This window comes from Crocodylus porosus, unplaced genomic scaffold (assembly GCF_001723895.1).
Source record: "Crocodylus porosus isolate Cpor-Errol unplaced genomic scaffold, CroPor_comp1, whole genome shotgun sequence".
Classification (NCBI taxonomy): Eukaryota; Metazoa; Chordata; order Crocodylia; family Crocodylidae; genus Crocodylus; species Crocodylus porosus.
The window spans coordinates 17,360,125-17,372,446 of NW_017728943.1; the positions used below are offsets into that span (position 1 = coordinate 17,360,125).

The 12,322-nt window shown below is 47.9% G+C and overlaps 2 protein-coding genes across 2 annotated transcripts in view; one reads left to right on the forward strand and one right to left on the reverse strand.

Moving 5' to 3' along the window:
• The window catches only part of CCDC191 (coiled-coil domain containing 191), a 38,172-nt gene that overhangs the window by 9,857 nt on the left and 15,993 nt on the right, over positions 1-12,322 (forward strand). The window contains exons 7-11 of the mRNA XM_019548778.1: positions 1,803-1,953; positions 6,579-6,769; positions 8,273-8,522; positions 10,063-10,526; positions 11,091-11,188. Coding sequence (XP_019404323.1) covers positions 1,803-1,953; positions 6,579-6,769; positions 8,273-8,522; positions 10,063-10,526; positions 11,091-11,188 — 1,154 coding nt within the window. The remainder of the gene's footprint in view (positions 1-1,802; positions 1,954-6,578; positions 6,770-8,272; positions 8,523-10,062; positions 10,527-11,090; positions 11,189-12,322) is intronic.
• The window catches only part of ZDHHC23 (zinc finger DHHC-type containing 23), a 48,181-nt gene that overhangs the window by 8,764 nt on the left and 27,095 nt on the right, over positions 1-12,322 (reverse strand). The gene's annotated exons all lie outside the window — the stretch shown is intronic.

Consider the following 12,322-nt stretch of genomic DNA (forward strand, 5'->3'; position numbering starts at 1 on the left):
CCTTGTATTCTAACCCAGAGCACTTCCGTGTGCCCCTCCTCTGACTCTGCTACCTGGTGAGGATGTATGTTCCTCCTTAAAGTAGAGTGCCACACCCCCGCCTTTCCTCCCTGTCCTGTCCCTCTTGTACAGACTATAGCCCTTGATATTCACCACCCAGTCATGCATTGGGTCCCACCACGTTTCAGTGAGCCCCACTATGTCTGGGTTGGGGTCAGAGTAAGTTCCTCCTGTTTGTTTCCCATACTACAAGCGTTTGCGTAGAGGCATTAGAGGCCTCCTATGGATGCGTGCACTGGCCCCCTAATCACAGCATTGCCCTGGCCCCTGTTGCTTACCTATGTATATGTTCCACTCGTCAGTCTAGACTGCGCTATACTTGTGGGTGTTGCTTAGTTTGGCAGTCCAAGTCTTCTTCCGCCCTTGTCTTCCTCTTCCCCCGACGAGCCTAGTTTAAAGCCTGCCGGAGGAGATCTGCCAACCTAGAAGAGAACACACGCTTACCTTTAGGGGAAAGGTGGAGCCCATCCCACCTGAGCATGTCTTATCATGATGTGCGGGTCATTGTCAAGGAAGCCAAAGCCCACCTCAGGACACCATTCCCGAAGCCGCCAGTTGGTCTCTGCGATGCACGTCTCATGCCGTCTTCCATGTCTGCTCACTGGTAGAACAGAGGAGAATACCACCTGTGCACCTACCTCCTTCAGCACGCCCCCCAGAGCGTGGTAGTCTGCCATCAGGTGATCAGGGCTTCTCCTGGCCGCATCATTAGTACCCACATGGATTAGGACCATGGGGTAGTAATCGGTGGGCTGGATCACGGCCTGGATCATCCCCATCACATCCTGAATCTTTGCTCCGGGTAGGCAGTAGACCTCGCATGTCGAGGGGTCCTGGCGACAGATGGGGCCCTCTGTACCTCTCAGGATGGAGTCGCCTATGACGATCACTCAACGCTTACTCCTCTGGGACTGCTTAGTTCCTTTGGCCTGTTCGTAGCGTGGAGAGCGTGGAGTTGCCTCCTCTCCCTCCTTCTCCTCCAGGGTTGCCAGGGCCTCTTACCAGTTCTCCAGCCGGACTGCTGTGTTGCGAGCAGCCCTGGTTCTGGAGGTGACCGTCTGCCACTCTGCAGTGGAGGGCACTTCCTGAGGTGCTTCTTCCTTGGGTGTGTGGCCCTGCAGGGAAAGGAAATAGCCATCAATTTCATCCTTTGCCTCCCTGATTCCCCTCAGCCTGCTAACCTCCTCCTGGCACGGCTCTGGAGCATGGCTCCCTACCGACTCAGCTAAGAGGGATCTGGGGGGCTTCCCCTCTGGATCCGGCTCAGCTGCGTCTGGTCCCTCTGCCCACTTACCTAAGGGGATCAGCTGCTGCTGGCTGTGCTGCTGCGTCCGCCTCCGCCTTGGGTCTGGTAAGGGGGCACATGTGCGTGCAGGACATGCGTGTGCCTGGATCCCTCCTCTCCCCGCTGCTCCTGGCTCCCGAGGAGGATGCTTTGCATTAACATTTGAATGGGAGGGCAGGAGAATGAAAGTGATGGCTCAGGAGGCCTCATCCAGACCTGTGTTCTTAATATTGCCATGTTCTGGACCCCCTTCCTGAGCAGGTTGAATCTTGTGTGGTTTGTGCTCACTTGGTCTTTAAATCTCAAAGCTAACTTTGCTTGCTAAGGAAGCTGGGTTTAGGTAGCTATCATCTTCCCACAGCAGAGGTCATTCTCTGAAAATTGTTAAAGATACTGCAGTGTCTTATTCACTTACTATCTATCTGACTGTGCTTCCTGGTGTTTATTTTGTTTTTAGGGAGAGGCAGAGGCAAAAATCAGTAAAAACCCAGAAGCTGATGGTGGCAGAACAGACACCAACCCCCTTTGATCAGGAGGAAGAGCAAGGAAAAGAAAAACAGAGGAAAGTGAAGGAGTGGTTGACTAGGATTCATATACAGAACCAGCGAGTGAGCATCCTCCTCCTTTACTCAGTATTCTATCTGTTATGTACCACATTTACCTGAATACAAGACAACTTTGAATCTTAGATGACCTCCCACCCCACTGATTGGATTCTATACATGCAAATTGATAAATTTCGATTTTCCATGTACAGAATCCAATTAGTGGAAGTATAACTGGGGTGAATCTCCAGGGGTGGCCACACTATACCCATCCTCCTATGCCAGCCCCCCAGTTTGGCATTCTTGCCATGCCCTTGATGTTAGAATTAGTATAATATTTTTAGGAGGCTGCCTTCAGGCAACCAGAGTTCAGCTGTTGGTGCCTCCTTCCACTCCTCCCCAGACTATTACTAGTCCAACTAGCCTGAATGAGACTCTGCTTCTCTCTGCACCCCACCAGGCTCCTGGCCCTATCTCACTCTGGCCTGGACTTTAGCCCCTCCCAGCCTTCAGCCTGCCTTGGGCCAGGAGCCCAGACTAGAATGTCTGGGCTTTGGCATCGTCTAAGCTATAGCCTACCTCCCTCCCAAAAAGGGAGGCACTCTGCTCTGTAGCCTCCAAACCTCCCTTCATAGCTGCCCAGGTCCACCAGGTGTTAGCAAGCAAACAAAAAGACAACAGACCCTTACTGAGTTAACACAAATAGTTTTCAACAGAAAACTCAACCCTTTCTGCATACCAGAACTGCCCTTAATCAAATCCTTAGTCCCTTAAATGCACTCACTCTCTACCAGCAAAAGTTTCCCATGCTGGGCTTGTAGTTCTTCCCTTTTCCCAAGAGTGCTTTGTCCTTTTCTACCACCTGGGCCAGCCAGCTCCTCTGTCCTGAAGGAGAATCTGTATACTAGTCAGCCCCAACATGCTGGTCAGCTGACCGGGCTTCCTGTTCATGGGGCCCAGATGCTAGTAATTTCCCCCCATTCTGCAGCCAATCATTTGCAGATTGAGCTCTGCAAGAGCCAAGTCCATATCCCAGAGCCAGCTGGCTCTCACTGGGCAATCGCTGCCCTCACTTGAAGCAGGAAGCTTGCCCCTTTTTATTCAGCTAGGTGTTCATCCTGGCAGCTGGAATCTCCTCTGCTTTAGTGGCTCAGCCAAGACTGCTCTCTGCTGGTGTTACTTGTCCTCTCCCTTCCGCAGACTACAAAAGTTCTGGTCTTAAAACTTGCTAGTTTTTCTTCATCGAGCTATTGAGAAGTAGGCCTGGAAAGGACTCTCAGAGGCCATCTAGTCCAACCCCCTTCCATCCCTAACCAAATCACTCTGTACAATCTTGTACACCCTCTAGTGGTCCAATCCACATTATACAATTAACCTCTTTGTTTTTCTCTCTCTCACAGTAAGAGTTAGGGTTCCCTGTTACAAGAAAGTCATTCTAAATTCTTTCCCCTTATTGCTGTGATGGGAAAAGCAGTATCTGCCCCCCTACTGCCTACCCGCTACTTCCCCTTGCCTGTGTCTGCCCTTCCTCCCCCCACCATTGTCTGCTCCCCCTGTCCCTTATCTCCTCCATACTTGTGCCTGACCCCTGTTGCCTATCCTTGCCTTCCAACTGCCTTCTACCCTTGCCCCACCCCATGCCTATGCCTGCCTCCTGACTTTAAAGCTAGAGCTGAGTCACCTCCTGCCCTGGGCTGGTTCTTGAATTTAAGATGAGGATTTTTTCCCCCCTAGTTTTTTTGGGAAGAAAACATTGTCTTGGATTTGAGTAAACACAGTACTTATGAAACTCCTGTTGAAGCCACAAACACTGGCTGGTGGCTATTCTTCTTGGTTGTCGCATGAAGGGCAAGTAAGATAGGGGGAGAGAGCAGAGGAAAGGAGAAGTTTTAGAGGCTGGTGATCTAGTGATTGGAGCACTGCAGTGGGGGCAAGGGACTCCTGAATACTGATACAGATTCTGCTGCTGGATCCACAGGCAAGTCCTGTAAATTCTGTGCCTCAGTTTCCCCATCCATGCACTTCAGTGAAAGTGGTGGGTATTCTAGGCTTTTGAAGCAGTTGTAGGCATAAAGCAACCCATTCTGACAGGTAAAACAAAAAGAGATGCATAGGGCACCTCTGAAAACACAGGGTGAGATTCTTTTACCCTCTCTGGCCCCTTGTTCCAAATAAAAGGGTTGTAGTGGCATAAAGGGGCCTTCAGCTCTTAGGTCTGCCCTGGGGGAGGAGCCCCATCACACCAGTACCATGAAAGACATCTATAAAGCTTCTCTTCAAAGACTCTTGCAAGGGGAAGGGTATGTTCTGAGGGCAGGGCTTGGGTTGAAAGATTATATCAGGTTTGTGGAGCTAGAGCATATGTGGTGATTCTAGGCATCGCTGGTTCCTATAGCAGGGCCTCAAGAGACTGCCATAATTTAGTATAAGATAAGCCTCTCTCCAGCCCTCTGAGTAGCTCAGGAGAGGAGGTGGCTTAAAGCCATCTCAACACACTGCCTCTGGGCTGTGAGGTATATGCTGTGTGTCAGAGGTACAACACCGTCTTATCTTCACCTATCACTACCCAGCTCTCTGCTCCCAAAGTGTCAAGCTACCAAGGAGATAGTGGTATGGCAGATGCCCTGTAGCACCCAGCATTGAGGTTTTAAGGGTGCATACTAGAAATCTAGAGAGACTTTTTTCCTGTTTGATTTATGCAGTGAAGCAATTCTCTTACCCCCCAGGATAATGCAAACATTACAGGAACAGAGTGCCAAATGCCTGTGAAGTAAGTCTTCTTTAATGGCCTTTAACCCAATCCCCTTGCTTGTTAATGCTAAGTTATAGTTCAGATGATATGATTTGATTAGCACAGCCTAAATCTGTCATGGCAAACAGCTTGCTGTTAAACTAAAAGGACAGTTTTATGCTGAGAGTGTCTTGCTAAAATACTAACCCTGGCACAGAAATTTTATGTTTCCCCCCATATTTCCCTTGCTGTTTCTCCTTAGTGTCAAAGACCAGAGTTTACAGAACAGTAGGGAAAATATCTCTTCACTATTGAGACTATGGAAATGTTTATTCAGTATCTGAAAAATTTTTAAAAACGGCATTTGTATTGCACTCACTGCGTAAGCTGTAGGCTTATAACAGAGGCCCCGTGTCATAAATGGCAGGGCACTCTATTTTAAATTAATAGATCATTTGTCATTGTTAATCATCTTATGTATGTGTGGAATAATTCATGCACAAGTACCCCCTAGCTTTTATACCAGCTGTCCCTGAAGATCACTTGCTGTACAACTCGTATGCCACCACTGCAGGAGCGGAGCAAAGAGATTGTTTAATAGCACACAACAATACTACACCACAAGCTGAGATGGAACATTAATAGTCCAAATGAAACTGTGGAAAGATTCAAGGCTTGTATAATATAAGCTGGGCATATTCAAGGGCAGGAACTGTAACAGAGCTGATATAGGCAATAACACCACTGACTCTTCTAGAACAGAAATAAGTAACCAATATATTGACTTTTTGCCCTCTTCCTAATTCTCTGTTTGGAGATTGCCATGACTGAGATAAATGCAATTAATACAGGCCATTATGCCCAAAAGGGAAGCAGCTGAGCCCTCCAAGCTGACCTGCTTAGAGGATCAAAATGAACAGCTTCTGCAGTGACAGGGCTAGAATTATAGGGTAGATTAGATAGCAAATTGCTGTTCTGTGCAATGTAAATCACTCCCGGAGGCAACGAGTCTGATTACACCACAGGGAAATGCTTTAACTTCCTAGTGGAAAGAGGGCAACTCTAGGTCACGTCATAAATTTTAGCACCAGGAAGTGGCTAGATTTTTGTCTAGTCTTTAAAAAGCAGCTGACGGCTTGTTGACAAATGGGGAGGGGGGGCATAAATTCCATGTAAAGGTAGTCCCATCTTTGGCATCTTATTTTCTTGCCAGTTTGGAGACAACATTCCTTCTAGGAGTTCTATTTTTCACTTGTATTCACTTCTATTTTTCACTTTACACCAGGAGTGCTCTAGCCCTGGCCCATGGACGAGATCTGGCCTGCCGAGCCATGTCATCTGGCCTGCCGGGCTCCCCATGGGTCTGAAAATTTGGTGTTGGAGGAGCATTGGCAGCCTTAATTGTTGCCCCCCTGCTGTCAAATTTCTGGACCAGGGGAAAGCCAAACAAGCTGGATAGCATGGGCCAGTGTGCCAGATTGAATGTGTTGGGCTGGGGTAGCACAGGGCACATGGGGCTGGGACAGTGCAGGGCTTGATCTGGGCACGTGAGGCCTGATTAGGGTGGCATAGGAACCAACCCTACACAATGAACCAAGAAAGGATCTGGCACATGAACTGGTCCCATGCTGCTCCTCTGGCCTGTGAAGCTGAAAGGTTAAGCACCTCTGCTTTACATTTGCAAACTAATCACATTTTGCTATGGAGCCACTGGGTGCATCTACGCTTTCATTAATGTGCAGTGGTTACTGCACATTTAATTTAGTACTTGAATAATCACAGCTGTATATGATGCATAACTTATCTTCGCATCACTGCTCAACCTTCAGGGGCACTTGCTGCAGGTTTAGAAACATAAGATTTCCTGCAGGGAAAAGCCAACGGAAGGCCTGAGCCAATGAGTATTCATTTGCTAAAGTATACTCACTCACTGGTTTTGTTAACCTTCCCAATGCAGTGCCTACAGCAGCATTTCTCTGCATGGTTCAAGCTCGTTTTGGAGCACAGGATTAAAATCGGGAAAGCCAGGGCCCTCGCTGACTGGAAGTGCCAGCTAAAGGCCCTACGAGCCTGGAGAGACTATACTTGGGCCCAGAAATTGGAGCAGGAGACTCGGAAGTTGGAGACTCATCTCAGGGATCAAAACAGGTAGCAACTCTTGGACTATGTAATGTCTCTTTTTCACAGAGAAGCTAACAGCTGTGAAGCAGTCTTGTGGTAACTGGAAGCTTGTAAAATGGGATAGTCTATTAACAAGAATGAGAAAACCTTTGTCCTTAGTAAATCTACTCATCAGCAGGGATCCTGATTTTTCTCTGACAAAAAATCACAAATTCACTGATAAAACCCCCAAAATCCATTATTAAAATTGAAAGCTCCCTGCAGTGCCCCCCCCCCCAGCCCTTCTGGTGCCCCTCACACCCCTCCAGTGCTTCCCCCAGCCCTGCTGGTGCCCCTCACTGCCTCCAAAACAGCCCCCCTGCCCTACTCATACCTCTTGCCCCTCAGCCCTGCTGGAGGGGGCCCCCAGCTACCAGGGCTATGTGGCTAGGGACCCAAGTCTGCAGCTCCTTGCCCCCAACAGCAGGCATCTGCAGCAGAAGCAGCATGGAGCCGGCTCCCCTACTGCTCTGCCTGCTCGGGTGGGGCTGGGGCCAGCTCCTGGCTCCCTCCCCCAAGCCCTGCCAGTGCCCCCAGCCATGACCTGCAACCCCCTAGCCTGCTAGAGGGGACCCCAACCCCCTGAAAGCCCCACTTACCTCACAGGATCCAGAAGTAAAGTGAAGCTGAGCTGAGCGGAGCTGTGGCTGAGTGAGAGCCTCAGGCCCCGCCCTTCCCCTCTGGGCTGAGCTGTGGGTTTCCTGCCCTGTTTGCAAACAGTTTTTGCAGGCTGGAGCTGTTTGCAAAATCAAGGAATTCACGGGTTTCTCTGCTAAAAGGTGAAATCCATGATTTTCTCTGGTTTTCTGTGGGAAATGGAAAACCAGGTTCCCTGCTCATCAGTTACCACCTGTTGGAGACACTGTCATGCACACTGAAATAAGAATGGTTCAAAGGAAGAATTTTCTCCAAAAATCCCTGTTTTGCTCTGTCTATAGGTATCCTTCCTAGGGCCTCTCTCACTGACTTAGTCCTTCCTCCAGGCCCCTAAGTCTCAGCAAGCTAAATTTGTCTCTGATAAATCCAGCCATCCACTAACTGCTTGGGGTTACATCAGGGACTAGTTTGGCTCAGTGTTTTGAGGAGCCCACTAGTTGGATTTCCCACTGACAGCAGAAGTCTGTTGTAGGCGAACCTGTAGGTGGGGCTGGAGAAGACAAGGGTGCATCCTCTTAACTCCTGCCCTATTGCACAAGGATGAAGGTGGGGACTGTAAAACAGCAAGCAGGGACAAAAGTATTTAAAGAAAAAAGTAAAGTCTCTGTCAGCCACAAGCCTCCTGTTACCTTTAATGGGAACAGGAAATAGTGCTCAGAAATCTCCCAAATGTAGTAATGTCAAGCAGAACTAAGGAAAGTGTGAAACCTCATCCATGGCATGCTCTATATTGCTTCCCCTCCCTGGTAATCTCTGGTAGACTAGGAGAGAGGTTTTCCAACCTGGCTGATTGACCTCTTCCCTGATTTTGATGGAAGTGCTTCTGTTTTCCAGGAAAAAACAGTCTGCCTCTGAGTATAATCGGAGACGGGTTTTGCATTGCTGCTTTGTAGAGTGGCGGTGCTGGAGCCAAGCAGAGGCAGAAAAGAGGAAGCTACAATGGAGAAAACAGGAGACCAGAAGGAGGATGGAGCATCTGCTGGGGGCAGTATTACTGGGGAAGATAGGCCCAGATGGATCATCCCATGTTAGCAGGCCTGGGGCAAGAAAAATGACCCAGGATCAACGAAAGAGGCAAGAAAAGGTAAATTCTATAATAGACAGCCTCTAAAGCCCACAGGCAAATTAGAAGGGTGGAGGAGTCTAACAGCTGTGGAGGTTATTTCTAAGAATATAATTTCTCTATGTACTAGCTACCATAGTGAGACTTGCAGCATCTGGCTTGCTTTTCAAGGGAGAATTAAAGTTATAGGTTTTATGTCTCAATATACTGAACAGCAAAAATACATTAGTTACAACCATGGCATTACAAAAGAAGGAGCCAGCATCTGCTTTCAGTTACACAAGTGCCACCCCATTGACTTTTAAAGAGTACAGCAGAGCAGAATTTGTCTCAGGAAGTTTTGAGGCAAGTCGCATCATGAGGAAGTTCAAGAATAAGTTTGTCCCTAACCCAACTGGCGTGTGTGCGTGCGTGCGTGCGTGCGTGCGTGCGTACGTGTGTGTCTTTTAGTATAACAAGGTCCTGATCCTGAGTGGAGCCTGTATGCACTAACAGCATGCAAATGAGGAATAATATGTACACAGAAACGCACTGTGGATCAAACTTTGGCTTCCATGAAGCCTGTGTTGTGAAGGGCAAGTATCAGATAAGGGACAGTCATAGCCTATCTTAAGGGAGGGCACACTGCTGTTTCTCTGAGTCCTTCAAATGTCTGAGTGACTTCTTGTATGACAGAGACCAATGGGCATCAATGACAAGGTAACCCCTCAGGGCCTGGGTATGTGGGTGCAGCACGCAGGGAAAATCCTCATGAAGGTTGAACCCTCACATGCAAGATGAAGACAGATCCTGTCACATGGGGTTACATGATAGTAAGGAAAGGGAGAATTCCTCCATTACACCTATACAGCCCCTATAGATCCGTTCCTTCCTTCAGATACACCAGTGAAACTGGTTTATCCATTCAAAGGATATATCTGAGGATGGATTTTGGCTTGGGAATTACACAGCAGATCTAAGTGCTTAATAGGTTGGACACCTCCCAGAAGAAAAACCACATTTCAAAGAATTGGGGCCCAGTTTTCTGATGCTTTATTTATTTTGTTATCATTGCAGTTCTGTAGAGCTGGAGCAATGGCTCTTTAAGACTTCCTCTGTTTAAAACAGGATTTTCTCTAAATTAGCCTTATAGATTGGTCCCGTAGGCCACATTTTTACTGCTGCTTTTCTTATTATCTTAGTCTTCGGTGAATGAATCCAAAAGAGATTGTTCATAACCTTGGACTTTAGTTACCCAGTGTTAGGGTAGGAATCCAGATTGAAGCACCTCCCCAATAGGGCCCTTTTCCAGTCCCCCTGGGGTAATTTACTTACCATATAGGTAGAGCTGGCTGATTTAGGATCCTTTACGCCTCATGAAATCCTCAGACGATGCAGACTCACTGGCATGTATTTCTGGACATCTCTACGATTGCTAGCAGCTGTGTTGAGAGTACACATGTGGAATTATCTTCCTTCTCAGACTTGCTTCACTGTTATTTTGTTTTGTTAAAAATGCTCCTTACTCGGTAAGGGCAACAGAGAGCTTGACTCAAATGAGTATCAAAGCCCTTCCTTTCAGGTGACTGAAACACCACTTCAAGAGGCGCCCATGACAAGTGCAGAACCTTGCTGTTGGGAGGCTACCCGGACACCTCATCTTCATTCGTGCCAGAAACTCAAGCAGCCCAGACCGATCACCTTTCAGCATACTGCTCTGGATGTGCCAGGCCAGGGTGAGCCCAGTAGTCAAACAGTCCTTCCTACCCAGTGGTCTGCAGCACCTGGACACAAAATGGCCTCTGCTGTCAGAGGTCGCTTTGAGCACCGCCATGCCGTTCAGCAGCAGCTGATTGAGGAGCAGAAGAGGCAGCTGCAAGAACAGCAGGAGCTGATTCTTGAACTTCAAGAAGAGCAGAGGCTGAGGAGAGCTAAGGAAGAAGCTGAGCAAGCCACAGCGGTCACCAGGGCACTCAGTAATCTGGTCCCAAAAGCAGGGGAGGAAAAGCTGAAGCAATCAAGCTGCAAGAATATGGCACCTTTAAGGTACAGTGGCCTTCACGAGCCATGGTTGTGAGAGAACTGGAGTCTCCATAGCATATTCTTCCTTCTCACAAGCTGGTCAACGCTTGCATGGGAGCCCTCCAGGGAACACCTCGGTATTCTTGAAAGCGGTGTTAATGACCCATTCGGTGCCATTCTTCCTATGGTGTTAGTTAGACCAGACCTTTAACACTACTCCAGTTTCTTTGACTTGCATTGGTTCTGTGATAAACTTGTGAGGTAGTTTAGGACAGAAGATGCTACATTGTTGTTAATAGGAGTAAAATGTATTTATTTAGTACAGAGCCATCTAGTACTTCATGCTTCTGTAATGCCTTCCATCCAAGGATCTCAAAACCCAGACCAGCCACTTATTCTCTGAAGTGGGAACACATCGTTAACCCAGTACTACAGAGGGGTGGAGCTGGGGAACTTGCCAAGACTCGCATGAGGAGACTATGGCAGGACTGAGCATAGTGATGCTGAATCCTGACTGTAGCCTTGTGCCATAGACCCAAGACCTATGTTAGGTAATGTCGCTAGTATCTTTTCTCTTTCACTTCACAGCTCACCTGTCCCTTTGGAACCAGAGTGCCCAAAGCCAGCAGCAGCTCAGAACAAGAGGAACCAGAGCCGGCTGGTCTTGGCCCATCCCATACTGAAAGGTATCATACTGCTGGGCTACCCCTGCCTCTTTCATTTTCCTGTTCCACAAAACAGCATCTCCTTCCCATCCACACCTCTCCTCCATAGTGTTAAGCCACACTGTGTAATGAGCAAAACTTCTCCCAGCAAGATCAAAGCTACTAACTTTGTGTTTGTTTTAAGCAAGATTGGCTTGGCCCCTTAATATCCAGGTCAGGGCTTTGTAGAATATGTTTTATTGCAATCTCCTGGGCTTGGGGGTCAGTAATTTTTGTTCCCAAAGAAAGGGCTGGATTATTTTCCACTGTAGAAATTCAAGAGAGGGCATATTTTCTTCTCTCTGCTTAATTCCTTTCGCTACAGATTAAAGTAGTCTCACTCCCCCCTTTCCATCTGCCAGCCCAGCTGATATCACACACCCCCACCGACAACCTGGCATGGTATATAAATGTCAGACACCAGGGCATATCTGGGTTTTTTCCATTTAGGGTAGCAGCATCAGGTTCCTTTGGCTGTTTCTGAAGCCTTTTGCTCTGTATTAACTTACACTTGAAAGGTCACCTTAAATGTGGGCACACTAATAATTTTACAGACTGGGGAATCTCCAGATTTTTTTGGCTTTGGAGAAGAGACATTGCCTGCTATTTTTTCTCACCAGAGTGTATCTTCAACTTCCACAAGGCATCAGCTGTGATACTCCACACATTGCTCTGCTGAGAATCTCTGGTGCTCTAGGCCAGTGAGCCCCACCCCAGGCTGCCTGAAGATTTCTCTGCAAAGATCCCAGTGGGTAAACTGTCACCGAGACCATTTTCCCCTGTCTGGGAGAACCTTGGCAGACCTGGGAAGGCAATTTCTTTACTGTGAGGCAAAGATTTAATTTGCCCTTGGCCTGTTATGATCAACCCTGTCCCTGCCTTACACTAAGGAGCAGGAACTTGTTCTCACAAAACTCACTTAAGGGATGAGGTCATCAGCATTGTGTCATCCTTCTAATGGTTTTACCCTGTGCTGACCAATCAGATCACTTCATTTCAACTGATCTCACAAAAGAAGCATTAAAGAGCAGTAATATCTCAATCTTGGCAGATGTGCACAAGTTACCTCTGTGATGCATCAAGAGGAATAACTCCATCCTGAAGTTTTCTTTTGAG